Genomic DNA, 27,992 nt, shown 5'->3' with positions numbered 1-27,992 from the left:
TTACCACGATATGAGAGAGGAGTCGTGAAATGCAAAAAAATCATGTTTAAAACCACCCGATCTCTCCACAGTTTGAATAATTGAACATAGACCTAGAGCTATTTAAATACTAGACCACATATACACTTTATATCGTTATTTCTTATGTACAGTCGACTCACTCGGGCACAGATTCTCTCCGTTCACAAGAAAAAGGGAAGTTTCCGTAGCTTTTGGCAGTTGTTAATTTAGATATTATACTGTATGTGCTCTTAAATGTCGGTGAGAAAGAAGCTAAATGTAGACTACTGCTTTAGGAATGTTGAAATTCTTCTTTTTTCTTTTTTTAAGTTTTCAAACATCCTTCAGATCTGGTCGGTACTTGCTCATCTTTTAGCTTTTTTTATCGTTGTTTCTTTCATTCGTTTCCTTTATAAAAAAAACATCACAGACAGAAGTTATTGCCATGGAACATCCGGAGTCTCGGGTTTGGGATCATGCCTTGTCCTCGTCGTCTTCTTCTCCAGTGGTTCATTCATGTTTGTCCGTGTCTGAGGAAGTCACTTGAGGTCGATGCCTGGAGCCTTTTCTTTGGCCTGAAATGGAGAAATAAATACATTTAAACACAGTCACGTCCAATAGCTTTGTTATAGGGTCATTCCGTGTGGTTTCACCCAGAGCCTCCCAGGTGACCCTCTCAGATTCAGATCAAACTGTTTTTCTTTCTTAGACGATTTACAAAACAGGGAGTTGTAACCAGCTGTTCTGCTCCGGGAGCTTTTTGTGTTTGTGAGCAGCTTTAAAGAGCTGTGGCTCAGTAATGGAATCATGTACAGGGCGACAAATCAGTCTGAGTCACGTCTACTATACATAGTTCCAGGAACAATCGTCAAACATGTTCTAGACTGGACGGTTTGGGATTTATAGGCTGCTAAGAATTCAGATTTTTATTCCCTCCAAAATGTCAGGGGCTCTAGAAAAGAAGTGCATTGAGTGATCATCTTCATCTTGTAGGTTTTAGTCATAGATATAATAATTAGAGATAGATTAATACCTTTTCAGCCCCATTCAGAGAAAAGGTCCCAAGTCCTGTGTGAACCTTAATGGCCGCTCAGACTCCTCTTCTTCTTCTTCTTCTGTTAGATTTATTGGCAGTTGGGCACCAGCGTCGGGGCATTACCGCCACTTACTCGGCTGGAGTGCGAGTCATTAAGTATGGTCAGAGGGAAACTCATTTTAAATCAGAAGACACTGACTTAGTGTCTACTAAATAACGCAAAAGCTCTTTCCTAACTGTTTTACTGCCATCTCCAAGAAGATTGCAAATTGACAGCACCTTTTTCTCTTTATCCAGAACTGAACACAGTCCACTCCTCCGCTCTGCATATTGATGACACTCCTCTAACACATGTTTAACCGTTTCAGGCTGTGGCCACAACCATCACACAACCCTGACTGGTGTTTCCCAATCCTCCAAAGAGAATAGTTCAGGCCTGTGTGACCAATCCTCAATCGCGACACAGCAATTTCTTCCCTGCGTTTTCCATCTACAATTTTCCTATGTGCAACTCTCGCTTGGATGTTATACAGATGTCGTCTGGTATCACTAATATCCCAACACTCCTGCCACAACTGTAACATTTTTGAATTAATGATTGACTTTCCTTCTGCCCGACTAAGTGGGGCATGAATATCAATCTCTTCTGACCTTAGTGCCTGTTTAGCCAATACATCAGCTTCCTCATTCCCGTCCACACCAACATGGGCAGGAACCCAAGTGAAGACAACCTTTACATTTTTGTTTGGCTCAGACTCCGCCTACACAGCCTGTTCCTTAAAAAGGCAGGAAGCCCTGGCCTGCACTCATGGGGCGGGCGGAGCCTCCACAGAGCCAACCAGTCAATGCACTGAAAAAGGCTTCCTTTATTTCGGCCGATAAACAAAATCCAGCGAGGTTAAAAACATTTCACCTCCCTCAGCGTTGTCACATGGGTCATAGTGTTTTTTAGAAAAAGAAAAACTCTTTGGAGCCAGACTTTAAAGCCGTCCTAGGGAGGTCTGAAGTCCCATTAGAATCACTTCATCCAAGTGTCTCACCCCTGGCCACCAGGGGGTGGTATTACAGCAATGTCAGCTCCCCACCATAAGGACCATAGAGAAGCACGTTCCTCGCCCATTGGTTCTACTTTATTAGGATATAACGTTGCTCCAGAAGAAGCAGGACGTGGATCGGATAAAGGGTCTGTGAGTTATTGCTTCCTGCTCTGAAAAGCTCAGAAATGGGCTCTAGTCTGTGCAGGATTTGACCACGTTGTCACTACTGAGGAACTTCACATTATTCTCACAGATAGAAGCCACATCAGTCACTATTGGGAGTCAGAGAAAATCACTTTGCATATGTTCATTACACATGTGCAGGAACTCAATAAAAAGTTTCATCCAAACCTGAGAGGGTCACCTGGGAAGATTCTGTGCATTTGGGTGATTTGGCACAGACTTTCTATCCCGGAAGAGAAAGGTCGAGAACATTTGAATCCTCACAACATTCCCTGTTTAGGCTCAACAACATGAGAACAGTAAAGTCAGTAAAGTTTCACAGCCGCCCTATTGGAACAGAGGCGGACTCATCATAATGCAAACTGGGCCTCATGTTGGTTCCCCTTCAATAAGGGGGGGGGGGGGCTGATCATGCAAAGGCCACTAATAAATGAGATTCATCAGCAGAATAAATAAGATATGTAGCAAAGTACTTGTATTTATTGACTAAACTGCAACATTCATGTAAGTGGGTTCAGACTCACCCTGAGCGAGGGTCGTGGAGGTCGGACCGGTCTCACGGGTCTCACTGGTTCGGACGCCGGAGCCGCTCGTCTCTGCAGCGGCTCCAGGTCGTCGGCCACGTCGTCGCAGCCCACGTACCCGCCCTGCCGGAACACCTGGCCCAGGTCGCCCTCCAGGAGCCCGGGTTTGTTCCCCGCCTCGGACACGGCCCTGACCTGCCCCGTGATCTCCGCCATCCCGTCACTGTCCGAGCTGTTGCTGGAGTGACTCAGCACCGCGCCCTGGTGGTTATTGTTCGCCTCTTTGCACGGCACTTCCTGGTTCCCGTCCACATCCTTGTCGGGCACTTCCTGGTTGTGGAACATGTGGTTGTCATGGCCGCCGCCGCTCACTACTTCCTGGTTCTCCACGCAGCTCAAGTCGACGAGTTCCCGGTCGCTTCGCTCCAGATCCGGCACTTCCTGGTTCGCCGTCATCGCTGCGTCGTCGAAACACGGATCCGGCAGGTTCGGGCTGCTCGGCTCCAGCACTTCCTGGTTCTCATACTCCACTACCGGGTCGCTGTTGTAGAAGGCGTCCAACACTTCTCGATTTTCTGCATCAAAATCCAACAACTCCCGGTTCCTCCCCGGATCCGCGTCGTTCAGGTTCGTCGGCTCGAGCACTTCCTGGTTCTCGTAGTCCACCAAGAGCTGCTCCTCAAAATCCGACGGCCCGAGGACTTCCTGGTTGCTGGAGTGGACTTCCTGGTTGCTGGAGTGGACTTCCTGGTTGCTGGAGTGGACTTCCTGGTTGCTGGAGTGGACTTCCTGGTTGCTGGAGTCGACTTCCTGGTTGCTGGAGTCGACTTCCTGGTTGCTTTGGAAGTCGGCGTCGTTTGCCTCGTTCGTGGAAGCCGTGAAATCGATGACCTTGATCAGATCAGGAGGAGGGAAAGGTTCAGAAAAAGTCCAGGTTATATTTTTGTGACTAAAACTATCAACACAAGTAAAACCCAAAAATGAAAATAAGAAGAAGGCATGTGAAAAACGTGAACTTAAGAGCCTCATATCATTTAAACTCACAGCCAAAGGAGCAGGTCTCTCTGTGTGGGAGAACAAACATGAAGCAGTGGATTATCTTAAATTATATAAATGTAAAGTTCACCAAATTAATTGAAGATTCAGTCGACAAAATGTATAATATGATTTCATTAATTAACCTCTTAACTCCCACCTGAACGGATCCCATTTTCTCCAGTTTGGCTTTACCCGAATCAAAAAGCTGCTTGTGGGAAAAAGCACCAAAACAGCCACAAAAAATGAGAAGAAATTAAGGATGTAAACTCAACAAAAAAGTGACAAAAACTCAACAAAAAATTGACAAAAACTCAACAAAAAAGTGACAAAAACTCAACAAAAAAGTGACAAAAAATCAACAAAAATGTGACAAAAAATCAACAAAAATGTGACAAAAACTCAACAAAAAAGTGACAAAAACTCAACAAAAAAGTGACAAAAACTCAACAAAAAATGGAAAAAAACTCAGCAAAAAAAAGACAAAAATCCAGCAAAAAAATGACAAAAATCCAGCAAAAAAATGACAAAAATCCAGCAAAAAAATGACAAAAATCCAACAAAAAAATGACAAAAATCCAGCAAAAAAAATGACAAAAATCCGGCAAAAACTGACAAAAATCCAGCAAAAAAATGACAAAAATCCAGCAAAAAAATGACAAAAATCCAGCAAAAAAATGACAAAAATCCAGCAAAGAAAAAGACAGAAAAAATGACAAAAATCCAGCAAAAAAAAGACAAAAAAAAACAGCAAAAAAATGACAAAAACAGCAAAAAAAAGACAGAAATCCAGAAAAAAATGACAAAAAATCCAGCAAAAAAAATGACAAAAAAACAGCAAAAAAATGACAAAACAGCAAAAAAAAAGACAAAAAACAGCAAAAAAATGACAAAAAAACAGCAAAAAAGTAATAAAAAAGTGACAAAAACACATCAGGGAAATAAAAAGTGACGACAATGGCAAAGAGGAGAGAATGTGTTTGGTTTTGGCGGGTGGTAAGAGGTTAAATAAAAAATACACTAAAAACATTTTTTGTATATTTTTGAGAGTAAAACTACATAATTCATGAAATCCGTTCAAATACTTAAAACAAACGGTTTAAATATGAACTTGACTCTAAAATGTTTTCCTGTGACAAAGCCTGAGACACAATAACTTATACTTCACTAATAATAACTTAGACACAATGGGCGTCTCGAGTTGTTTAACCCATGTTTGATTTGTTTGAGCAACGAAGTAATAAAACTGGAAATATAAGACTTATGACAGAAAATGGCTTCCTTCTTGGCCCCCCTTGAGCCTGGGGAGTAACTTCCCCGATTGTCCCCCCCTGTCGACGCCCCTGCACACGCTCCATGTTCGCTGCTCACATGAATAAACGTGTTAAACTCACCTCCTGGTTGATCTCCTCGGGGCTGAGCTTGAACCCGTACGGGTCGCAGGCGTGGGAGGCGAAGGCGTCGTAGCTGGGAGGTGAGGACAGCGGGTCGGGGTCGAAGGCCAGGTCGGGCTGGGACGAGGTGCTGGGGCTGCGGTCCTCGTCCGGGTCCAGCAGGGTGTGGCTGGAGTGCTCGGGCGACAGTTTGAAGCCGTACGGGTCTCCGGAGGAGGAGTGCAGGCTGGCCGGCTCGTAGCTCACGTCGAAACTCAGCTCCTTCAGCTCCGACTGCTGGAAGAAGTCCTGCGAGTCTTTGGCGGGCGTGACCGGGCTGTGGGCGTCAGAGAGCGCCCTCTGGGGCTGGGAGGTGACGGGGGCATCACTGACCGCGCCTAGAAACAAAATTAAAGATGGATTAATTACATTTAGTGATAATTATACACATTTCATGTCTTCTGCTGATATCCATGAAAGGATATGATGTGAGAACATGGTTGGAAGCTCAAAATAGTCAGTTTTGCATGACCTTGAAGAGATTCTATCATGAGTTTGAGTAGATTTGGAGAAGTCAAAAACCCGAAGTGATCAGAGCAGTTCTTTCTGCGACAGAGGAGAGGTCTGCGTCTGTGAACGAGTTCAATACATGAAGCTACAGCCGCGTTCGTAGCTGTAAAAGAGTGTTAGAAACTTTAATCTGCTGTGACAGTCTGTCCAGAGCCTGAGCCAGTCTGACGGCTCTGGCACACGTCGGCCCGGGTGTTCTGTAACGGTCTGTAATAACCCGGCCGGTCTGACAGCTCTGGCACACGTCGGCCCGGGTGTTCTGTAACGGTCTGTAATAACCCGGCGGGTCTGACGGCTCTGGCACACGTCGGCCCGGGTGTTCTGTAACGGTCTGTAATAACCCGGCCGGTCTGACGGCTCTGGCACACGTCGGCCCGGGTGTTCTGTAACGGTCTGTAATAACCCGGCCGGTCTGACGGCTCTGGCACACGTCGGCCCGGGTGTTCTGTAACGGTCTGTAATAACCCGGCCGGTCTGACGGCTCTGGCACACGTCGGCCCGGGTGTTCTGTAACGGTCTGTAATAACCCGGCCGGTCTGACGGCTCTGGCACACGTCGGCCCGGGTGTTCTGTATTACCCGCTCTGTCCTCGCAGCCGCCCGTCATGGAGCCCAGGCTCAGCTCCTCGATGTCGGACGGAGGAGAGATCACGCCCAGGTCCAGCTCGTAGCCGTTGGGGTCGGACTCTCCGGAGTACTGGCCCTGGGACCTCCAGCCGCGGATCGGGACCGGGCCCAGCTCCTCCGAGGAGCTCTGGATGGGTCTGAACCCGGGCGGCTCCTCCTCCTCCTCCTCCTGCCCTGAGAGCAGAGGGGGGAGAAATGTGAGTGAGGCTCAGTACATTCACAAACTAAACGTGAACAACAACCCATTTTCATTCAAATTGTTTCAATATTAATGATTTATGAACTCTCAACATTCAAAAGAATCCATCAATCTGACCATCCCTCCCTCAGCGCCTCCTTCTTTCTTTCCTTCCCTCCCTGTTCTCTCCATCTTCCTTCTCCCCTTCACTCCCTTCACTCTCTCTCCTTCCAATTTTACTTCTTTCCTCTTGGCTGTAGCTGAACTCTCCCCCTCCTCACCTGCCGTCTCCAGGTCCTCTTGGCTGTAGCTGAACTCTCCCCCTCCTCGCCTGCGGTCTCCAGGTCCTCTTGGCTGTAGCTGAACTCTCCCCCTCCTCACCTGCGGTCTCCAGGTCCTCTTGGCTGTAGCTGAACTCTCCCCCTCCTCACCTGCGGTCTCCAGGTCCTCTTGGCTGTAGCTGAACTCTCCCCCTCCTCACCTGCGGTCTCCAGGTCCTCTTGGCTGTAGCTGAACTCTCCCCCTCCTCACCTGCGGTCTCCAGGTCCTCTTGGCTGTAGCTGAACTCTCCCCCTCCTCACCTGCGGTCTCCAGGTCCTCTTGGCTGTAGCTGATCTCGATGTCGCTGTCCTCGTCGGGGAACTCCGACTCGAAGCACTGGGTCCCGGTGGACGCCTTGTTCTCGGCGCAGGACAGGCTGCGGTCGGCCTCGTCCGGCCCGGGGTCCCCGGGTTGAGAACCCTCGGGGAACAGAGCGTCGCCGCCGAACGGATCGCTGCCTTTGAACGGGTCTGAGGTGAAGCCGTCTGGAAACAAGACACACATGAGAGAGTGCGCCGGATGCCCTCCCGTCCTCCTCTACAGGCGGCTCTTTATTCAAGGATCAAACAAGTGATGCTAGGCTAGTGCTAGGCTAGTGCTAGGCTAGTGCTAGGCTAGTGCTAGGCTAGTGCTAGGCTAGTGCCAGGCTAGTGCTGGGCTAGTGCCAGGCTAGTGCTAGGCTAGTGCTAGGCTAGTGCTAGGCTAGTGCCAGGCTAGTGCTCGGCTAGTGCCAGGCTAGTGCTAGGCTAGTGCTAGGCTAGTGCATGTCTATGGTAACTAGTAGCCTGCATTAAAAACAGTGAGAAACATATATTTGAAGAGTTTAGTGATGCTAGGCTAGTGCTAGGCTAGTGCTAGGCTAGTGCTGGGCAAGTGCTAGGCTAGTGCATGTCTATGGTAACTAGTAGCCTGCATTAAAAATAGTCAGAAACATATATTTGAAGAGTTTAGTGATGCTAGGCTAGTGCTAGGCTAGTGCATGTCTATGGTAACTAGTAGCCTGCATTAAAAATAGTCAGAAACATATATTTGAAGAGTTTAGTGATGCTAGGCTAGTGCTAGGCTAGTGCATGTCTATGGTAACTAGTAGCCTGCATTAAAAACAGTCAGAAACATATTTTTGAAGAGTTTAGTGATGCTAGGCTAGTGCTAGGCTAGTGCTAGGCTAGTGCTAGGCTAGTACATGTCTATGGTAACTAGTAGCCTGCATTAAAAACAGTCAGAAACATATATTTGAAGAGTTTAGTGATGCTAGGCTAGTGCATGTCTATGGTAACTAGTAGCCTTCAATAAAAACAGTGAGAAACATATATTTGAAGAGTTTAGTGATGCTAGGCTAGTGCTAGGCTAGGGCTAGGCTAGTGCATGTCTATGGTAACTAGTAGCCTGCATTATAAACAGTCAGAAACATATATTTGAAGAGTTTAGTGATGCTAGGCTAGTGCTAGGCTAGTGCATGTCTATGGTAACTAGTAGCCTGCATTAAAAACAGTCTGACCCACAGTGCACCTGAGGCAAATCACTTATAACACCAGACTAACCAAAGTCTGTGTGACTGAATCATGTTTAAAAGAACTTATATTTGAGCAGCATCAGCTTCCTGGTTGTAGCTACGCAGCGGCGGAGTGATCTGCTCGGTGACCGGATCTACAGTAGTTTGTTTACCTGCGGCCGCATCACTACACGTGGAATTCACTAAGGAGTTTCTACAAATCAGATATGGCAACGTTTGGAGGACGAGCCCATGATGTAGAAGAGGTTTTTAATGCAGGCTACTAGTTACCATAGACATGCACTAGCCTAGCATTAGCCTAGCACTAGCCTAGCATTAGCCTAGCACCACTAAACTCTTTAAATGTAAGAACTGCAAGAATTTAAAAAAAAATCTCCAGAAATGAACAACACTCTGGATAACTAGGAAATGAGGCCCTATGTCAAAAATCCTGAAACATCCCTTTAAAAGCTTAAAAAAGGGTCGAGGTCGATTTACTCTGGCCGTTAATCATTCGCTCTAAGTATTTTAGACTTGGGGAAAAAAAACTGCCCTATTTCTGCCCTTGAAATTGAATTTTGGTCAGATTGGTGAAAAGAAGCCACTGCCCTTGAATAAAACGTAATTAAAGAACATTTACCAGATGTTCTTGTTTAAAGAAAAATAAATGATAGTTTGAAAGGCGTTTTTCCTGAATAAAAAGTTCCATAATGCAGCTTAAATGAGATAAAGACCAGTGTGAACGGAGGAGGAAAGGTTTAAAGGGGATGTTCCTGTGGCTGAAAGTCAAACACACATTAACACAACTTCCCTTTAATTTGTGAACTCACCAGAAGTGTCTGTTTTGGGGAACAGGTCTTCATTGAAGAGGTCGTCTGTGAGTCACAAATCATAAAGAAGAATAAACCTTTACTATGTTCGTCTGATATTAAAGCAGCACTACCTGAATCCTCCGTTTTTTCTGTCCCTCTTTAACAAAAAATACTGCTCTGATTTAGATTCTTACGTCCTCATTTACAAAGCGTTACTTTGCACTTGGCGCTCGCTCGGCCGTAAACGTGAAACCAAACCAATGCACGTGTTCACCCCCCCTCCCCCACTCCCCTCCCCCTCAAAAGGTTTTCCTCCCCCCAGCATTTCCCACTGAAAGTCTGGAGCTGCAGGATCACAAAGTGCTCAGACTCAGCTGAGTCTGCGTTTTCAAACACAAGATCTTTGCCTCTGACTTCATGGAGAGAAAAAAGTGATTTATTTTTTCCATTCGAGTTTATAGTTTTATAGTTTTAACCTCTTAACTCCCGCCTGAACCGAGAGGATCTTTTTCTCATGTCATCATATTTTTTTCCCATCAGTTTTTGTGGGTATTCAACTCATTTTTGTCACTTTTTCGTCATTTTTTTTTTCATTTTTTTGTCAAATTTTTATCACATTTTTGTCACATTTTTGTCATTTTTTTGTCATTTTTTGTCATTTTTTATCAAATTTTTTTCACATTTTTGTCATTTTTTTGTCAAATTTGTATCCAATTTTTGTCATTTTTATCACATTTTTGTCATTTTTTTGTCATTTTTTTGTCAATTTTTTATCACATTTTTGTCATTTTTTTGTCGTTTTTTGTCACATTTTTATCACATTTTTTCATCATTTTTTTTATTTTTTCGTCAATGTTTTCTCACTTTTTTGTCACATTTCCATAATTTTTTTCATCTCAGTTTTGCTTCTTTTTCCACAGCTTTTTTCCAGAAGCTTTTGGATTGGGGTAAAGCCAAACTGGAGTAAATGTGCTGGGTTCAGGTGGGAGTTAAGGGGTTAAAGTGTTTATTTCAGCTTTATACTAAACAAAGAGCCTGTGACTCACGCTCTCCGTGGCAGTGGCCGAAGGGGTTGGCCTGGTAGAAGTCCAGCCCGGTCGCAGGGCCCTGTGCCTGGGGGAGCGCTCTCTCCGCCTCGGGCTCCTCCAGGGAGTCGTCCATGTCGGAGCGGTCCATCTGCGGGACAGACCACAGTCAGCTTCATGATCACGGATGTTATTAGAATCATGTGGTTCAGGTGAACCTTTGGAGAGCTGGAGCCGGAGTCGTCCACTTCACGAGTGTCTCCGAGGTTATGGCAGAAGGCCGGGTCGTTCGCCCCCTGGTGGACACAGAGAGAACAAAGTCAAACTTCATACTTCACCTTTGCACACAGCGGTTTTGCTTTATTATTTCAGTTTTACACGTACTTTGGATCAAAGTGACAGAATCAGCTCAGACTCACTTTTCAGTTCTTCAAATATTGCACTTTCTTTAACAGAGTGTTGTGTCATAAAAAGACCTCAACGATCCTCCTCCTGTTCCTTTAACACAGGCAACGTCAGGCCCGGGGGCCAAATCCGGCCCAGAACCTCTGGCCCTCAAGATGATTTTGAGGAACACTATTACACAAATCACAGAGTACTTTTAACATTATTAGAGTTAAATGGGAGAAAATAAGGTAGAAATACTGTTAATGCACCCAATGAGGTCATAACACTGGCATCTGAAAGAACTGGGAAAGAATCATCGCTTTAAGGAAGAAATGACATAAATCTACTTGAATTAAGAGATTAAATCTAAGGTTTGAGTAGATTTGGTCTGGTCTCAGATGAGATAAAACCTCTAGCAGTCGTTATTCTCTTAATTCAGATGATTTTGTGTCATTTCAAGTGAAAACAATTATTTGTCTGATTCCAAGTGGGTTTTATTCTTGTTCCTTTGGCGCTAGTGTTTGTATCTTGTATTAATTCAACATAGAAGAACTTTAATTCAAGCAATTTTAATCAGGACATTTTGGTGAAGGTGTCGAGGCTCTAAAAGTGGACGAGGTACAAAATGCGAGTGAAATAAAAGGTGAACATGTTTAGGGACTGTACAGAGATGTAAGGCACAAAAGCAAGGAGCATTAAAGGGATGTTTCAGGATGTTTGACATAGGGCCTCATTTCCTAGTTATCCAGAGTGTTGCTGATTTCTGGAGATTTTTTTTTTGTAATTCATGCAGTTCTTATATATTTAAAATGTTCACCTTTTATTTCACTCGCATTTTGTGCCTCGACGAGATTTTGTCTTTTGAAATTGTTAATAAAAAAGTAAAATGAAAAAAAAAAGCCAGAAAACAAAAATGGGTTTGTGTGATTGTTTTAGTGATAACAAACTCCCCTTTATCAAATTATCGAAGTTCTTTTGTGTGAAATTGTGACATTTTCATTCAAATAAAGTCCGCTCGGAGGGCATTGACTTTGAAAACACGGATGTTAAGGTGCGTACACACCAAAAGCGGCCACGCCTCCAACTTCCATGTTAACCCTATGTAGAGGCGCTTCAACGCGCTCCGAAATGCAAGCAAAGCTGTCCGCGCGTATTAAGCGTAGCAAACGCGAGCGGATGTGGAAGAACGCGCGTGAAAGCCAGCGAGAACAGCGCGGTGAGCGAACAGGGAGGCCACGCCCACTGCTTCATGCATTCAAGTAATCCAATCTACACGTGCGTTCATTTATGCCTTGTTAACCAATCAGGGATGCTGACTGGGCTCAGGCGTCACCTGTTACCTGCAACAAACCGTGCCCGAGTCGGACTCGGTTCCAGACTTTGGCCGCTTGGAGGAGGGGGGCCAGAGCATTTAGATCACTTGTGATTTCGGTGCGCGTTCATGTTAAGTGCTTTGTTCTAACGTAAAGCGTAGACTTCCAGGAGTTCACCAACATAAAGCTGTTGAATGCAGTGGCGGCTGGTCCATTATGGGCGGTGGGCGCCGCCCCTCCTATCAATTATGCAAATAAAATAAAAAGTTTTAAGCTTAGCAAAATCCTAACTTTCTTATGTACAGGTGTTTTATACACTGGAGGGAGGGGGAGCGGAGGTGAAGGAGGTGTCATTTTGTCTGCTTGGTTCACCTTGTGCCGTAACCGCTGTAACAGCGTCATAAATGTGTAGTTTTGTGCTCGGGGCGGCAGGAACAGCGCCCCGAGCATCTAACCAATGACGCTCTGATATGGTATAAAAACGTCACCAAATATCATTAATTCAACCAATCAGAGACGCGCAATAATAAATCCCCGATGGGCGCTGAGGCCAAGCGCCCATCGGGGATTTAACAGGTGAAAGACGAGGAAGCGTCTCCTGTAAACAAACGTGAGGAGCTCGTTGTGAGAACAGGTCTGAGCTCACGGACGATCGGAGGAAAAACTTCTCATTTGAAAAACCGGAGAAGCTTCGTGTTGTTTCCTGAGAGGAGGTGAAAGGATTTAGTCAAACTAATGGACTTGGGACAACTTTCTTCAGTCAGAAGTCACCTCTAAACAGACTTTCCTGGAGGTAGCATGACGATGCTAACTAGCTCGTCTGCTTTAGCTGCTGCTTGTTTATCTCACACTTTGGGACAACCCTCGCTGACTTGGACACTCATGTCCTTTGACGTGGACATTTGATGGAGAGAAGATTCAGGACCACGAGGAGGAGCTACGACAGGAGAGGGGAACGTCATTCATTCACTGAGGGAAACAGAGGAGGAGCTTCAGGTGCTACAGGAGGAGCTCCAGGTGCTACAGGAGGAGCTCCAGGTGCTACAGGAGGTGGAGCTCCAGGTGCTACAGGAGGAGCTTCAGGTGCTACAGGAGGAGCTCCAGGTGCTACAGGAGGAGGAGCTCCAGGTGCTACAGGAGGAGCTCCAGGTGCTACAGGAGGAGCTCCAGGTGCTACAGGAGGAGGAGCTCCAGGTGCTACAGGAGGAGCTCCAGGTGCTACAGGAGGAGCTCCAGGTGCTACAGGAGGAGGAGCTCCAGGTGCTACAGGAGGAGCTCCAGGTGCTACAGGAGGAGGAGCTCCAGGTGCTACAGGAGGAGGACTCTTGTCTAAACGTGAGCTGCACATTATTTCTGAGCGGATCATTTGTCTGACGGTTTATACTGGTTTAAACCTGTGGCTCTGAGGCTCACAAGGAAACCACAGCAGGTCTGAGACTAAAACTGTACATGAAATCAAACAGGAAACACCTCCTGCCTTTGTTCTGGTTCTGTTGGTACAAAACACATATCAGTGGTGCAAAACACAAATATGTATAGTGACTATCGTTATACTTTAGTCAGAAATGATTTATTTTTTAGTTGAATAAAACTAAACAATAAGTTTTGAATATATTCTACATAAAATAATAATATTAAATGCCCCAAAGATAACTTTCTTTTTTAAGTTAAAAACAATGTTTATAAGTATCTTCTAAAATATAATTGAAGGTAGGTCGAGGCAACAGCCCCCCCCTGGTTTTCACATCACCAGCCGCCACTGGTTGAATGACAGCAATGAATGACATAAACTGAGCGTCAGATCTTCTGTTCTCGTAGCGTTGTTTTGAAGGCTGTATATGACTCCAAAGAAAGGCTCAGAGCGGCAGGTGCTGCTCCACCCCCCCCCCCCGCCTCAGCTGAGCGGGACAGAGGGACGAGCACTTCTCTATTTCTCTGCTTTATTAAAATTGACTATTATCTTCACCATAGCCCTTTTTGTTAAACTGTAGTAAAATGCAAAGAAAAGTGGAGTGAAGAGATGTGACAGGGGCTCATAGACATTTTTTCACGCAGCTGTTCAGGTTTTTTTTCTTCCGCATTATGTTGCGCTGCTGCTGCTCACGTGCACTTGTAAACAACTCCTCGTGCTCGGCCACGGCTCGGTTCGTTTGTGTAAGTGTGAGCGCGGGCCGTTCGGGGCATCCAGGCCTTTCCTCAAACGAGCAGAGTGGCAGGTTCGGAAGTCAAGTGTGAGTGCGCCCTGAGTCAACAACCGGTGGCCAGACACGCCTCCTATGTAGACTCTTATGTATGACGCTTGCAAAACTTCACGTGCAGCAAACAGGCGTTTGTCGCGAGTGTGAAGTATGTGAAGCGCCGTTGTGTGGCGTCCAACGAGAGGCAGATGGGGCGTGGACGCACGTTTGGTCTGTACGCACCTTTACTGTCGGCCACTGAACAGGTGCGCATGGGCGGTGACCCATGAACTGCCCTCATATAAATGTGTGGCTTCTTTCTCTCGGCCTCCACTTGTCAATGAAACCCGGTCCAGACCGGTCCTCCGGCTGCATCGTGGTTCTCTTTCCCGTTTGGTCTGAACTGCGGGGCTCGATCCGGCCGGAGCTGACGGGGCGCAGACGGAGCACGCAGTCCCGTCAGCTCCGGCGCTGAGTCCACGGAGCTGACCCGAGCAGGGGCGGACTGGGACTGACAAACAGCCCTGGACTCTGACCAGCCTGGCCCAAATGAGCGGAATTGTCACACTTCCACAAATACATGTTTTAACCTCTTACCGCCCGCCTAAACCAAATGCATTCTGTCCTCTTTTGGCTGTGGAACACCTCATTTGAAAGCTAAGACCCACAAAACTGACCTTTTTCCTCGCGTTGTTGCTGTGTTGTGTCACCTTTTGTATGTTTATTTTTATTTTTTTTATTTTTGTCCCATTTTTGTTGCTTTTTTGGGATATTTTTGTCCCATTTTTGTTGAGTTTTTGTCACATTTTTGTTGAGTTTTTGTCACATTTTTGTTGAGTTTTTGTCCCATTTTTGTTGAGTTTTTGTCACATTTTTGTTGAGTTTTTGTCACATTTTGTTGAGTTTTTGTCACATTTTGTTGAGTTTTTGTCATTTTTTTGCTGGATTTTAGTCACTTTTTTGTTGAGTTTTTGTCTTTTTTTGTCGGGTTTTTTGGTCACTTTTAAGTGTTTTTTTTGTTGTGTTTACATCCTCATTTTCTTCTCGCTCCCAATGGAAGTCTGTGAACTTCAAATCAAACAAACTCACCCTGAAAGAAAAAAGTCCTTTTACATTTTCTAAAAGGTCAGTGAAGCCACTCGTGAATAATATTATTATTTAAATCACTGAACGCAGATCACGTGGGACTTTTATTGACAGTTGTTTTTAGAAGAAAAGTCACTTGTTTAACCTCTTAACTCCCGCCTGAACCGAGAGGATCTTTTTCCAAACGTCATCAGATGTTTTTCCATCATTTTTTTGTTGGGTATTCAACTCATTGTTGTAGCTTTTTTTGTCAATTTTTTGTAATTTTTTTGTCACATTTTGTTAATTTTTTCGTCATTTTTTTATCTTTTTTTTCCATTTTTTTTTACCTTTTGTGATTTTTTAGTCAAATTTTTATCAATTTTTTGTAATTTTTTCGGCATTTTTTTTGTCAAATTCTTGTGACATTTTTGCCATTTTTTCATCAAATTTTCGTCACTTTTTGTCACATTTCCATCATTGTTTTCGCCTCAGTTCTGTCTCTATTTTCACAGTTTTTTCCCAGAAGCTTTTACATTGGGGTAAAGCCAAACTGGAGAAAAAGTGCTCGGTTCCGGTGGGAGTTAAGGGGTTAAACAAAAGTATTATCTATTTAGTTTTAGTGTTATTTTCTTCACTGACATACGAGAGTGTGGCGCCCTCTGCTGGAGCTCAGAGACACTACAGCTCAGCCCCAGAGCGCACAGAGGGAGGAGCGGAGATTATACCTGCAATAAAAGTCAACCTTTGTACGAAGTGAAGCATCAGGACGACGTGTCGCAGTGAGTATTTCTTACAATAATGTGAAATAATGACACCGTGGTTTAGTCTTTGCTTGTTCTTTGGCTCAGACCTGGTTTAGTCCGAGTTCAGTCCTGGTTTAGTCCGAGTTCAGTCCTGGTTTAGTCCTGGTTTTTAAAGAGTTTAAGCGTTTTAGTCCTGGTTTGATCCGTGTTTTAAGACTTGGCCTAATCCTGGTTTGGACCGAGTCTAGTCCTGGTTCATTGTTGCTGGTGGAGGAATGAAAATGCTTTTGTTCTGTTTGAGAAAATTGTAAAAGTAGAAGTTGTGGAAAGACTCTGTGCATCGAATCATCAGGTTATATATATATATATTTTTATAAAACATGGTGAAAAGCCCGGGGCGCGGCTGTGCGTCAGCCTCACTGTAACAGCAGCGGCTTCAGCACGAGCCGCGCCACAGTTTGATCCAGATGCAGTTTCTTTGCTCTCGGTCATAAAGAGGGAGGAGCCAGTGCGTGCCTCAGACTGACGTGACTTCATTTCTAACAGGAGTTTTCCTCATTCTGATCTGAGGAGCGAGAGGAGAAGCGTCTGCGCCTCATCATCGCCTCCTCCTCTGCTGCTCACTTTGTGTCTGTCTCATGTAGAGACTGTAATGTCCTTCTTTAATGAGAGCTTAAACCAGCGCGTTCACCTTTGTGGCTCCAGTGGTTTGACAGTGAGGGCGACGCAGAGGGGGCGGGGCCAGTGAGGGCGATGCAGAGGGGGCGGGGCCAGAGCGCAGAGGGGGCGGGGCCAGAGCGCAGAGTCTGATGTTCAGAATGAGCCAAAGCAAAACCCTCAGCTTTACCCGTTCACAGCCACAGCCTCGTTTTCACAACAACTAAAAACAGACATTTAATATGTTCGTGTTTATTTAGGACCAGACATTCTTGTTGCCTCTCACTCAGGCGAGCAAAACTGTCTGTAAAACCTGCTTCACAGTAATAATGGATGAAATAGATGTTAAATAGATATTTTATTTGTGGTGATGTACCTGAACGCGTTCATTGAACGTAAGTTCATGAACGCGTTCATATTTTGGGCGAACGTGAACTGAACGCACAGTGTTACTGCCTGATGAACGAAACCATGAACGCGTTCATTCTGGTGTCTGTGAACGGCATTCCCGTTCTATTTACGTTCGTTCATTATGGTGCCAGATTTCTTATATCAGTGAATATAAAACCCCGCTGCGCCGTCAGTTTACCAGCGGCTCTAAACTCTGGCGGGTCCACGGTGTAGCTCGCGCTCGCTCCGCCCGCGCTCGCTCCGCCCCCGCTCGCTCCGCCCCCGCTCGCTCCGCCCCCGCGCCCACGGCCCGACTGTGTTCAGTTCTGTGGCGCTGAACTCTGCTGTTTATGGCTCTGGTACAGGCCCTGGCACGTCGGTAACCAGCGGGTCCGCACGGTGCCGCAGCAGCCACAGTGTGAGGTTACGAAGCGAGTTTCTCTTGTGTAACGTCTGTCGCTCCAAACTCCTCTGCTCCGCGGTGCCACTCAGTTACATAAAGACACAATGTGGAGTTTTTGAACTACAAATTAGCTCCTAAAACAATCTTATTCACATGATTAATTTACCAAATGAACACAAAATGCAATTGAATATTTGTAGCTTAATTTTCCACTAAGAATTTACCAATTAAACTAAAAAAATGATTAGCAAAGATATCCAAAATCCACTCTGAAAACAGTGACAGGCTGACATGAAAGAGTTTGCATAACACAGGAGTGAGGAGGCCATAATATTTTTGACTCATGGCTGAAGTCAACTTTCTCCAGCTCTCCCAAGGTTGGCAAAAATGCATCTCAAAATACTTCAGATTGTTGCTTTAAGATATGGATTTTAAAAATATTTCCCTGAGAGAAGAAATATACTTCTCACCTATTTCACCCCTGACCCGTTTTCATGCCTGAATAACAGCTCGCAGCAAAAAAAAGAAAAAAAAAGAACTATGAACTAGTTCATTTTTGGAACTATGAACGAACTATTTACTATAAACAATTATGAACTATGAACGAACTAGTTCATTTTGAAATTTGTGAACTGATATTTGAACTAGTTCATGTAGAAAATGAACTTTCCCAACACTGTTTATTTGTGATGTTCATCATGTCAAAGTAGGGGGTCCGTGACTCGTCCCCTAAAGCTTCAGGGGCTGCACGGCTGCACCCACTGCCCTCGGGTCGACTCAAGGGCGGAGCTTTGGTGGTGCTGTTGGTGGAGACACTTTAGTGCCACATCTGAGTCCAGTCTTTGTGAAAGATCGCACGATGTCACTTTATTTTACAGAACCTTGATACATTGTACCAACTTAACTTAGTACAATGTAATGAGCTCTATAACAATGTGTAATAACCTGCACCTATGGGTGAGATACATGATGGAATCACTTGTATTAGTTTAGTTTAGTTTAGTTTAGTTATTTATTTGAACAGGGACAGTGTACAATATACATTAACCTCAAAGGGAGAGATGCATTGTACCAGGTTATAGCACTTGTGCTAATTTCCACCTGTAGTCCCTGGGCAGACTGATGTCAACAAAGTCATAAAAATACTAATACACTTAATTAGTACTTTGTAGGTACGTTATGTAACAGGACATGAGACCCTCGGGTTAGAGTTATGTCTTAATACATTATGTACCTCCAAAATACAAATACATGTTATTCCATTGTGTATCTAAGGCTTAGCCATAGGTACAAGTTACTACACATTCTTACAGAGCACATTGCACTTCATTTAGTCAGTACAATGTATCAAGGGTCCTGTCAAATAAAGAGTGACCGATCGCACAATGTGAATGAAGTTGGCGGAGACAACGTGGCCATCCTGAAATATTGGTGGAGACATGTCCCCATGGTCCCCACGCAAACCTACACCCAGGGGTGACTGATGGAAGCGAGACAACCAGTCTGCACCATCTGCATGTCCGACCACCATCCACTCACTCACCACATTCACTCAGGCCTCCTGGTCCCAAACGGTGACACAAAAAGCTATTTTTGAAAACAGCTTCAGGATGAGACAGAAGTGTTTTTGATCATTTAAAATACAGGAAATTACATCTGAATCTTTAAAAAAAATTCCTGGGAGAGGACCCCCAGACCCCCAGGTTAAAGAATTATCCGGACCTCACTGTTTTTTTAATCCTGGCTACGGCCCTGACCAGGGGTGAGTGATAAGCACAAAAACTAAACATATATTATTGAAAAACATTTTTATGGAAAAAAACTCTTCATTTTTGAGACACATCAGTGATATTTTTTGGCAGCAGTTTTTGCCTCTTGTTTGTTGGTTTGGTGACTTGAAGATGTCCTTGATGTTGTAAATGTACAAACTGTATCTTCCAAACAAACATTTGTAAATCATCTTGCAGACGACATATTTCCCACCTCGAAATCTCAAACCCAAACATGTCCATAAAGTCCACCCTGACCCTGTTATTTCATCTAAAATCACCTGACAGACGTGTGGAGGACGAGGAGCCGCTCTGAGCGACTCAGTGGCTTTAGTAAAGTCCAGATGTTGGTGATGTTTGAGGAACAGTTTGAGTCTAGTGTTGCAGCTCTGTGAGGACACTCCTGATGTTTCATTGGTCTAAACAAAAACTACTGGATTTGTTGGATCTGTTTCTAACGCCCTGTTTGTTCTGATCTAATGAACTCTTCTTCTGATTCTCAGCAGCTTCATCATGGACCCACCTGGACCTGGTCCCGGGTCCAAACCCAGACCTAAACCCAGACCTAAACCTGCTCCCAGCTCTGAGTCTATGAGAAGTGACCGCTCTAAAGACGAACCCCCTGACTTTAAAGAACCTCCTCCTGAAGACCAGAGGTCAGTCCCATAAATAACATATTGACCACAGTTTGCAGAGCTGTCTCTGTCTTTGGCCGATTTGTCCATTTGAGTCTCTTCAGTCACAGAGTTTAATCTGGGAGGTTTCAGGAAACATAAACCAGTCTCTGGCCTCCTATTGAACGACCACAATCAGAGAAATCCATCAATTATCATTTTACACGACAACAAAACAATACAATAGAATAAATCGAGGCCTTCACCAAGTCCCTCACGTTACAATATTTATACAGTTTATAAACTTGTCCATAAACTAAACTCTAGTGAGAAAATAATCATGTGGAAGGTAAAGTGTGTCATTGTATTTTTTGATCATTTAATGAAACGTCCTTTTCTTCAGAGCAAATATGAAGCATCAAAAGTTGCTTCTTTAATCGATTATGACACAAACATTCCAACAACAACAAACAAACAGATCTAGAACAGACACTGAGCAAAAGGCCTGTTGTTGAATGGAAAATAAAAAGTATTTGAGCTGGACTGGACCAACCAGGTTAAAGGTTAAACTCAGTCTGTTTGTTCAAATGAACTTTTATTCTGATTCTCAGCAGCTTCAACATGGACCCACCTGGACCTGACCCCGGGTCTAAACCAAGACCTAAACCTGCTCCCAGCTCTGTGTCTCTGAAAAGTGACGACTCTAAACACCAACCTCCTAACTTTAGAGAACCTCCTCCTGACGACCAGAGGTAAGTCCTGCGTAAACCAGAGTCAGACCTGGTTTAGTCCTAGTTCAGAGTCAGACCTGGTTTAGTCCTGGTTTAGTCCTGGTTTAGTCCTGGTGTGAGCTGTAGATGGTGAGTCCTCAGGAGGTCTGTGGAGGAGCTTCTTGTGAGTCTAAATGAGTCCAAAGGCGGCTGCAGTGGTCTCTGCTCAGTCTCTAATGTTTCTATTTGTTGGTTCTCAGGGAGCCAGGCCCAAAGGAGCAGCTGGACGCCATATTCACGGTGAGTAGCCACGACTGCAGCATGTGTGGGGTTCTCTGTGGGGCTCCTCAGGTTCTCTCTTTGACTGAAACTCTTTAAATCTGATTCTATTCCAGCGTCTGGAGGAGGACATCCTGACGTTTGTCAAAGAGCAGCTGCAGAGGCTCCACAGGCTCCTGGTCTCAGAGTACCCAGAGAGTAGCTCAGAGAGTGAGGAGGAGCAGAGCAGCAGAGAGGCTGTGCTGAACATCACCCTGGACTTCCTGAGGAGGATGAAGCAGGAGCAGCTGGCCGAGCGTCTGAGCTCCAGTAAGAACTCTTCCACATCTACATAACTTTAATAACTTATATTTGAGTTTGTGTCCAGTGAAGAGTTCACTGTTGTCTCTGTCTTTATTCAGGTTCTGTTGGAGTTTGCAGAGATAAACTGAAGAGTCATCTGCAGCAGAGGTTCAGCTTTGTGTTTGAGGGCGTGGCTAAAGCAGGAAACTCCGCCCCCCTGCACCAGATCTACACAGAGCTCTACATCACAGAGGGAGGGGCCTCAGAGGTCAACCAGGAACATGAGGTCAGACACATCGAGACGGCGTCCAGGAAACCAGTCGCTACAGAGACCAGCATCACACGTGAAGACCTGTTTAAAGACCCCGCCCACAGACAGCAGCCAATCAGAGCAGAGCTGACAGAGGAGGGACCAATCAGGACGGTGCTGACGAAGGGCGTGGCCGGCGTGGGGAAAACAGTGCTGACTCAGAAGGTGAGTCTGGACTGGGCTGAAGGCAGAGCCCACCAGGACGTCCAGCTGCTGTTCCCCTTCACTTTCAGAGAGCTCAATGTGCTCAGAGACACAGAGTACAGCCTGGTGGAGCTGCTGCACCACTTCTTCAGTCAAACCAAAGGTCTCTGCAGCTTTCAGCAGCTCCAGGTGCTCTTCATCTTTGACGGTCTGGACGAGTGCAGACTTCCTCTGGACTTCAGCCGGACCCGGGTCCTGACGGAGCCCACAGAGAGCGCCTCAGTGGAGGAGCTGCTGGTGAACCTCATCAGGGGGAGCCTGCTTCCCTCCGCTCGCCTCTGGATAACCACACGCCCCGCGGCGGCCAATCAGATCCCTGCTGAGTGCGTCTCCATGGTGACAGAGGTGCGAGGGTTCAGCGACCCACAGAAGGAGCAGTACTTCAGGAAGAGGTTCAGAGACGAGCAGCAGGCCACAGACATCATCTCCCACATCAAGAGCATCCACAGCCTGTACATCATGTGCCACATCCCAGTCTTCTGCTGGATCCTCTCCACAGTCCTGCTCCATCTGATGGAGACCAGAGAGAGAGGAGAGCTGCCCCGCACCCTCACCCAGATGTACATCCACCTCCTGGTGGTCCAGGCCAAAGTCAAGAACATCAAGTATCATGAGGGATCTGGGTCAGACCTTCACTGGACTCCAGAGACCTGGGAGATGGTGCGGTCTCTGGGAAAACTGGCCTTTGAGCAGCTGCAGAAAGGAAACCTGATCTTCTACGAGAGTGACCTGAGCGAGTGTGGGCTGGACGCTGCAGCCGCCTCAGTGTACTCCGGAGTCTTCACACAGGTCTTTAGAGAGGAGCCAGGCCTGTACCAGGACAAGGTCTACTGCTTCATCCATCTGACTGTGCAGGAGTTTCTGGCTGCTCTTCACGTCCATGAGACCTTCTTCAGCTCTGGGGAGAACCTGCTGTCCTCACCACACTCCTCTGAGAGCCCTGAGACCTTCTACCGCTCTGCTGTGGACCAGGCCTTACAGAGTCCAAACGGACACCTGGACCTGTTCCTGCGCTTCCTCCTGGGGCTGTCTCTGCCGACCAATCAGAGCCTGCTGCCAGGTCAGCTGACTCACGCAGGAAGTGACTCGACCAATCAGGAGACAGTAAAGTACATCCAAGAGAAGCTGAATGAAGAGGGTCTGTCTGCAGAGAGGAGCCTGAACCTGCTCCACTGTCTGAACGAACTGAACGACCGCCGTCTGGTGGAGCTGATACAGAATTACATTAGAAAAGGACTTCTCTCCTTGTTACGTTCTCCTGCTCAGTGGTCTGCTCTGTCCTTCCTCTTACTGTCCTCAGACTCAGACCTGGAGGAATTTGACCTCAGGAAATACCGTGCCTCAGAGACAGCTCTCCTGAAGCTGCTGCCGGTCGTCAAAGTCTCCACCAAAGCCATGTGAGTCCAGACTGTATTTAAACACTTGTGTCTTGGCTCTCGTCTCTAATCGTCCTCTCTGTCCTCAGTCTGAGCGGCTGTGGCCTGTCTCCTCTCAACTGTGCTCCTCTGGCCTCAGTCCTCAGCTCCTCCAGTCTGACTCACCTGGATCTCAGTAACAACGACCTCCAGGACTCAGGAGTGGAGCTGCTGTGTTCTGGACTGAAGAGCGCCCCCTGCAGACTGCACACCCTCAGGTGAGACGCTCCCATGATGCACTCTGTCTCTGTGTCCACATTAGAGGCTAATGCTGTGTGTCTTTAGTCTGTCTGGATGTCTGGTCTCAGAGAGGGGCGGGGCTTCTCTGGCCTCAGCTCTGAGCTCCGCCCCCTCCCACCTGAGAGAGTTTGACCTGAGCTACAACCATCCAGGACCCTCGGCCGAGCTCCTGACCGCTCTACGGGCCCCTCAGGGGCCCCTGCACTCTCTCAGGTGAGCCCCCCCCTGGACTCTCTCAGGGTCTTGTCTCTGGTCCATGGTTGGTCCAGGTCTGGTCTGGTCTGCAGTAAACTGGACTTGTGTGTTTCAGGCTGGATCCTGCTGGAGAACAGTGGATGGTCCCAGGTCTGAGGAAATGTGAGTCTGTGTGTAAATAATTTTATGGAAACAACTTGAACTTCATCAGGTATACAGTGCCTCTCGAAAGTATTCATACACCTTCAACTTTTGCACATTTTGTCATGTTTACAACCCTAAACATAAAGATTTTAATTTTTATTTTTTTACTGAACGTTCACACACAAGTAACAGACAACTGTGAAGTGAAAGCAAAATGATACATGATTCTGTTATTTTTCAAAAAATAGAAAAGTGAAAAGTGGGGCTTGCATAAGTATTCATACAGCATGAGTGAATAGTTTGTGGAACCCCCTTTTGCTCTAATAACAGCACAAATCTTTTGGGTTTGACTCTACAAGGTTTGCACATGTAGAGACTGACATTTTAGCCCATTCCTCTTTACAAAACAACTCCAGCTCTGTCACATTAGAAGGAGAGCGTTTGTGAACAGCAGTTTTCAGACCTTTCCACAGATTTTCAATAGGATTTTGGTCAGGACTTTGACTGGGCCATTCTAACACATTAATATGTTTTTATTGAACCATTCCATTGTAGATTTAGCTTTGTGTTTAGGGTCATTGTCTTACTGAAGATGAATCTCAGCCCCAGCTTCAGTTCTCTTGCTGACTCCAGCAGGTTTTCCTCCAAAATGTCCCTGTATTTGGCTCCATCCATCTTCCCAACTATTCTTACAGTCTCCCCAGTCCCCGCTGAAGAAAAGCAGCCCCACAGCATGATGCTCCCCCCCGTATATTTGACACTGCGGATGGTGCACTCAGGACCATGAGCAGTGTCAGATTTGCTCCATAGATAACGTTTTGGGCCAAAAAGTTACATTTTTCTCTCATCTGACCAAAGCTCCTTCTTCCACATGGAGCTGTGTCCTCCATATGACTTCTACAAACTTCAAACGGGATTTCTTATGGCCTCCTTTCAGTAATGGCTTTCTTCTTCCACTCGTCCATGAAGGCCAGATTTGTGTTGATACGACTTATAGTTGTCCCATGTCCAGATTCCCTCAGCTCAGCAGCAGGACTTCACAGCTGCTCCAGAGTTATCTTGGGGCACTTGGTTGTATTTCTGACCAGTGTTCTCCTTGTTCGCTCTGATATTTTATGGTGACCGTGTCTTGGTAAGTTGGCAGTGGTGCTTTACTCTTTCCATTTCCGAACAATGGATTTAACAGTTGCTCCGGGAGATGTTCAAATCTTGGGAAATCTTTGTATAACTTAACGCTGCTTTAAACTTCTCCACAGCTTTATCCCGGACCTCTCTGGTGCTCCTTGACCTTCATTATGCTGTTCAGTGACCAACACACTCCGACCACAGCTCTGAGGGCCTAAAAGAACAGCTGAAATTATACTGAGAGTAGATTACACACAGGTGCCTCTATTTAACCGTTAGGCCAAGGTGTGAACATTCTGGAGTCATGAGGAATGTTTTAAAGGCAATTTAATGCACTCAGAAAATGCTGTATGAATACTTATGCACGCCCCACTTTTCACTTTTCTATTTTTTGAAAAATAACAGAATCATGTATCATTTTGCTTTCACTTCACAGTTGTCTGTTACTTGTGTGTGAACGTTCAGTAAAAAAATAAAAATAAAATCTTTATGTTTAGGGTTGTAAACATGACAAAATGTGCAAAAGTTCAAGGTGTATGAATACTCATGAGAGGCACTGTATGTAATCTGTTTTACAGAAAAACAAATCTGCAAAGTGATAGATTTAATTTACAAATTATTCACCAAATCCATGCTCTTCTGGATATATGTGTCAGACTTATTACAGCTTATTTCACATGAAAGAACTCTTCAGACACAGGAACAGGAAGTGATGTCATGAGTTGTGTTTGTTTCCTCAGATTCCTGTGAGTTTTCTCTGGATCCAAACACAGCTCAGAGGAACCTCCTTCTGTCTGAGGACAAACGGACTGTGACCAGAGTGAGAGAGGAGCAGCAGTATCCAGATCATGAGGACAGGTTCATGGACCAGCCTCAGGTCCTGAGCTCCACTGGCCTGAGGGGGCGCTGTTACTGGGAGGTGCAGTGGAGCGGGTGGGGGGTTGATATAGCAGTGAGTTACAGAGGAATCAGACGGAGAAGAGACAGAGAGGAGAGTTGGTTTGGAGACAATGATCAGTCCTGGTGTCTGAGGATCGATGGTGGAGGTCACTCTGTCCGTCATAACAAGAGAGAAACACGCCTCTTCTCCACCTCCTCCTCTGGCTCTTTCTCAGCTGTAGTGGGCGTGTTCCTGGACTCTGAGGCTGGAGCTCTGTCCTTCTATGACGTCGGCTCTGGTGGAAAAATGTCCCACATTCACACCTTCACCTCCTCCTTCACTGAGCCTCTGTTTCCTGGGTTTGGGCTGAGGGCTGAAGGTTCCTCTGTGTCTGTGTTAGATCTGAGGAGAGCGCCCCCTGGTGGACCTCTGTGACTGAACTCCGCCTGTAATCACTGATTCACTGTTGAAATAAAACACGTCTTTATTAAATCATAACTTGTGTGTTTGAGGCTCTGACAGATACAGGTGGAGCCGTCGCCCTGTTACCGTGAGGTCGACGGTTCACATCTCAGTCTCACCAGCACTTACTCTGTCGATGAGCAAAACAAAGCACAGGAGACAAAAACTATGAATTTCTGAATCATTGTGTTAAAAAATAAACAGGCGAGTGAGACGAGATCAGAGGTGGGTGATTCACAAGAAACAACTCAAACTTATTCTGCTAAACTTCATCCTATTGTACATTAGACTTTCTGTAAATATTTAGTCTCATCAAACCAAGGACTAAACCACATGTAAACCAGGCCAAAAACAGGTCTACGGCTGAAATAAACAAGACAAAGGCACCAGAGGAGGAGTCGAGACCAAGACCTCAGTGATCCTCAAACACCTCTGGCTCCGACAGCTGAGGGACAGAGGCTGATCAGGCACCTGTCTGTGTCCAGACTTTATGAATAAAAACACTTTTACCATCGCACAGAAATCTCCTCTGCACTTCTCTGAGACTGAGTCAAAGGCAAAGGAAGCCGTGCACTTCATTAATAAGACTTTATTTCATCCACAAACACATGAAGTCGCTGCTTAGCCCCATTTAAACTGACCGAGAGACGGCCGTGTCCCGTCAGGAGTCCTAAGGATACAGCTAACCCTCTGCGCAGACTTTAATAACAGTTTCGTTCCTTGTCTTGGGATCAGACAATATTGCTGATTGTAAAGTCACTGGAATAGGAGAAAATAACTATGTGTCACATGCCTTCTTGATTATAGTAAATGAATGTATTTACTGCTCAAATGTACAAAAGGGAGTCGGGCGCTAACAAGCTCCTCCTTTTGAGCATCATATCCAGGTTCTTTATTGCTTTCTGTGCTGAACTCTGCTCCTGTGTGGAACTGTGTGGAACTCAGATGCTCAAATAAAAAAGAATGTTAATAAAAAGTTAGATCATAAATCTTGTGTTTTCATTTATGAGTGACGAGGTCCATTATCTGCTGTATTCTCTGACCTGCCCCATGTCAGAGCCCCACCACAGGAGAACTGGGAGTAGAAAGCCAGGTGCCCTACCATGATGAGGTCGGCGTACGCGGGCAGGGACTGGCTGCGGCCCCAGGGTCTGACCGGGATGGGCTCGTCCTCCGTGGTGTCGCCCGGGGACGAGGATCCCTCCATCTGACTCTGGGGGGTGACGGCGGACCCCGAGAGGGAGCAGAGTGTGTTCTCCTCCTGCGGGACGGAGACCAGCGTTAAAAACCCGGGACTTTAAACCCAGAGCGGCCCGGGAACGCGGCCGCGCACCTGCAGGATCTCCTCGTACGACTGGCGGATGGAGTCCTGCAGCGGGAGGTCCCTCTCGCCGGCCGTCTCCACCTTCCGCCGCGCCTGCTTCACCTCCTCCTTCAGTTTGCGGAGCCGCCATCGCGCACGGGCCAGCTCTCGCTCGTACTCCTCCACCTGGTTCTCCTTGACGGCCTCTTCCGCCTGCAGCGACAGAATCTGAAACACAGTGACTGGAGCGTTAGATGTGTGGAGGGTTTGCACAGGTGTCAGTCGGGTAGAGGTTCGTGCTGACCTGCTGACTCTCCTCGTAGCACAGCTGCCTCGTGGCCTTGATCTGCTGGATCAGCTTCTCCTTGTGTTTCTCTAACTTCTGCAGCGTCTCCTCCAGCTCCTGTCTGTCGGCCTGCTGCTCCTTCAGCTCCAGACTCTCCACGGCCACCGAGGTCTCCAGCTCCTGCACCAATGACACACCGGGAGACGTTAGACGGGGAGTCTGGGGTCGGCTCTGAGGGAGAGTGAGGCATGCGGCTGCAGAACCACGAGGCACGAGCACAACCAGTCATGAAGGCATTTGTTAAAGTGGACATGTCGGGCATAAGCTGGTCACCTCTATGTTTGTATTTCACATTTTAAAACAAAAAGATAAAGTCTGTCTGACAAATGCATAAGAGGAGAAAATATTAATCATATTTAATATT

The 27,992-nt window shown here is 46.1% G+C and overlaps 2 protein-coding genes across 2 annotated transcripts; one reads left to right on the top strand and one right to left on the bottom strand.

Annotated features, from left to right (window-relative positions):
• Positions 1–16: 16 nt before the first annotated feature.
• Positions 17–27,867, bottom strand: LOC306966789 (uncharacterized protein). Its single transcript, XM_079561605.1, has 12 exons — positions 27,587–27,867; positions 27,313–27,510; positions 27,082–27,240; positions 10,431–10,508; positions 10,234–10,363; positions 9,206–9,250; positions 7,094–7,368; positions 6,844–6,943; positions 6,337–6,558; positions 5,210–5,586; positions 2,781–3,671; positions 17–575 (listed from the first exon to the last, which is right to left on the bottom strand). Exons 3-12 carry the CDS (start codon positions 27,184–27,186, stop codon positions 540–542), a joined length of 2,259 nt encoding a protein of 752 aa, XP_079417731.1. The 5' UTR covers positions 27,187–27,240; positions 27,313–27,510; positions 27,587–27,867; the 3' UTR covers positions 17–539.
• Positions 19,599–25,952, top strand: LOC306966669 (NLR family CARD domain-containing protein 3-like; the record flags this gene model as incomplete). The annotated part of the gene is given in 10 exon segments (XM_079561482.1): positions 19,599–19,619; positions 19,621–19,775; positions 20,345–20,485; positions 20,704–20,743; positions 20,839–21,031; positions 21,124–22,915; positions 22,984–23,151; positions 23,219–23,386; positions 23,484–23,530; positions 25,378–25,952. Coding segments are annotated over 10 exon segments (3,300 nt in total).
• Positions 27,868–27,992: the final 125 nt, after the last annotated feature.

Source organism: Gobius niger (genome assembly GCF_951799975.1).
Source record: "Gobius niger genome assembly, chromosome: 8".
NCBI lineage: Eukaryota > Metazoa > Chordata > Actinopteri > Gobiiformes > Gobiidae > Gobius > Gobius niger.
The sequence above is the reverse complement of the archived record's forward strand: the minus strand, read 5'-3'. Positions and strand labels throughout refer to the sequence as shown.

Coding starts and splice junctions, on each gene's coding strand:
- LOC306966789 (XM_079561605.1), bottom strand. CDS start 27,186: ATGGAGGGATCCTCGTCCCCGGGCGACACCACGGAGGACGAGCCCATC. Junction 9,251..10,233: donor CGGCCACTGCCACGGAGAGC/GTGAGTCACAGG, acceptor TGTGACTCACAG/ACGACCTCTTCAATGAAGAC. Junction 7,369..9,205: donor CCCCAAAACAGACACTTCTG/GTGAGTTCACAA, acceptor TCTTGTTTCCAG/ACGGCTTCACCTCAGACCCG.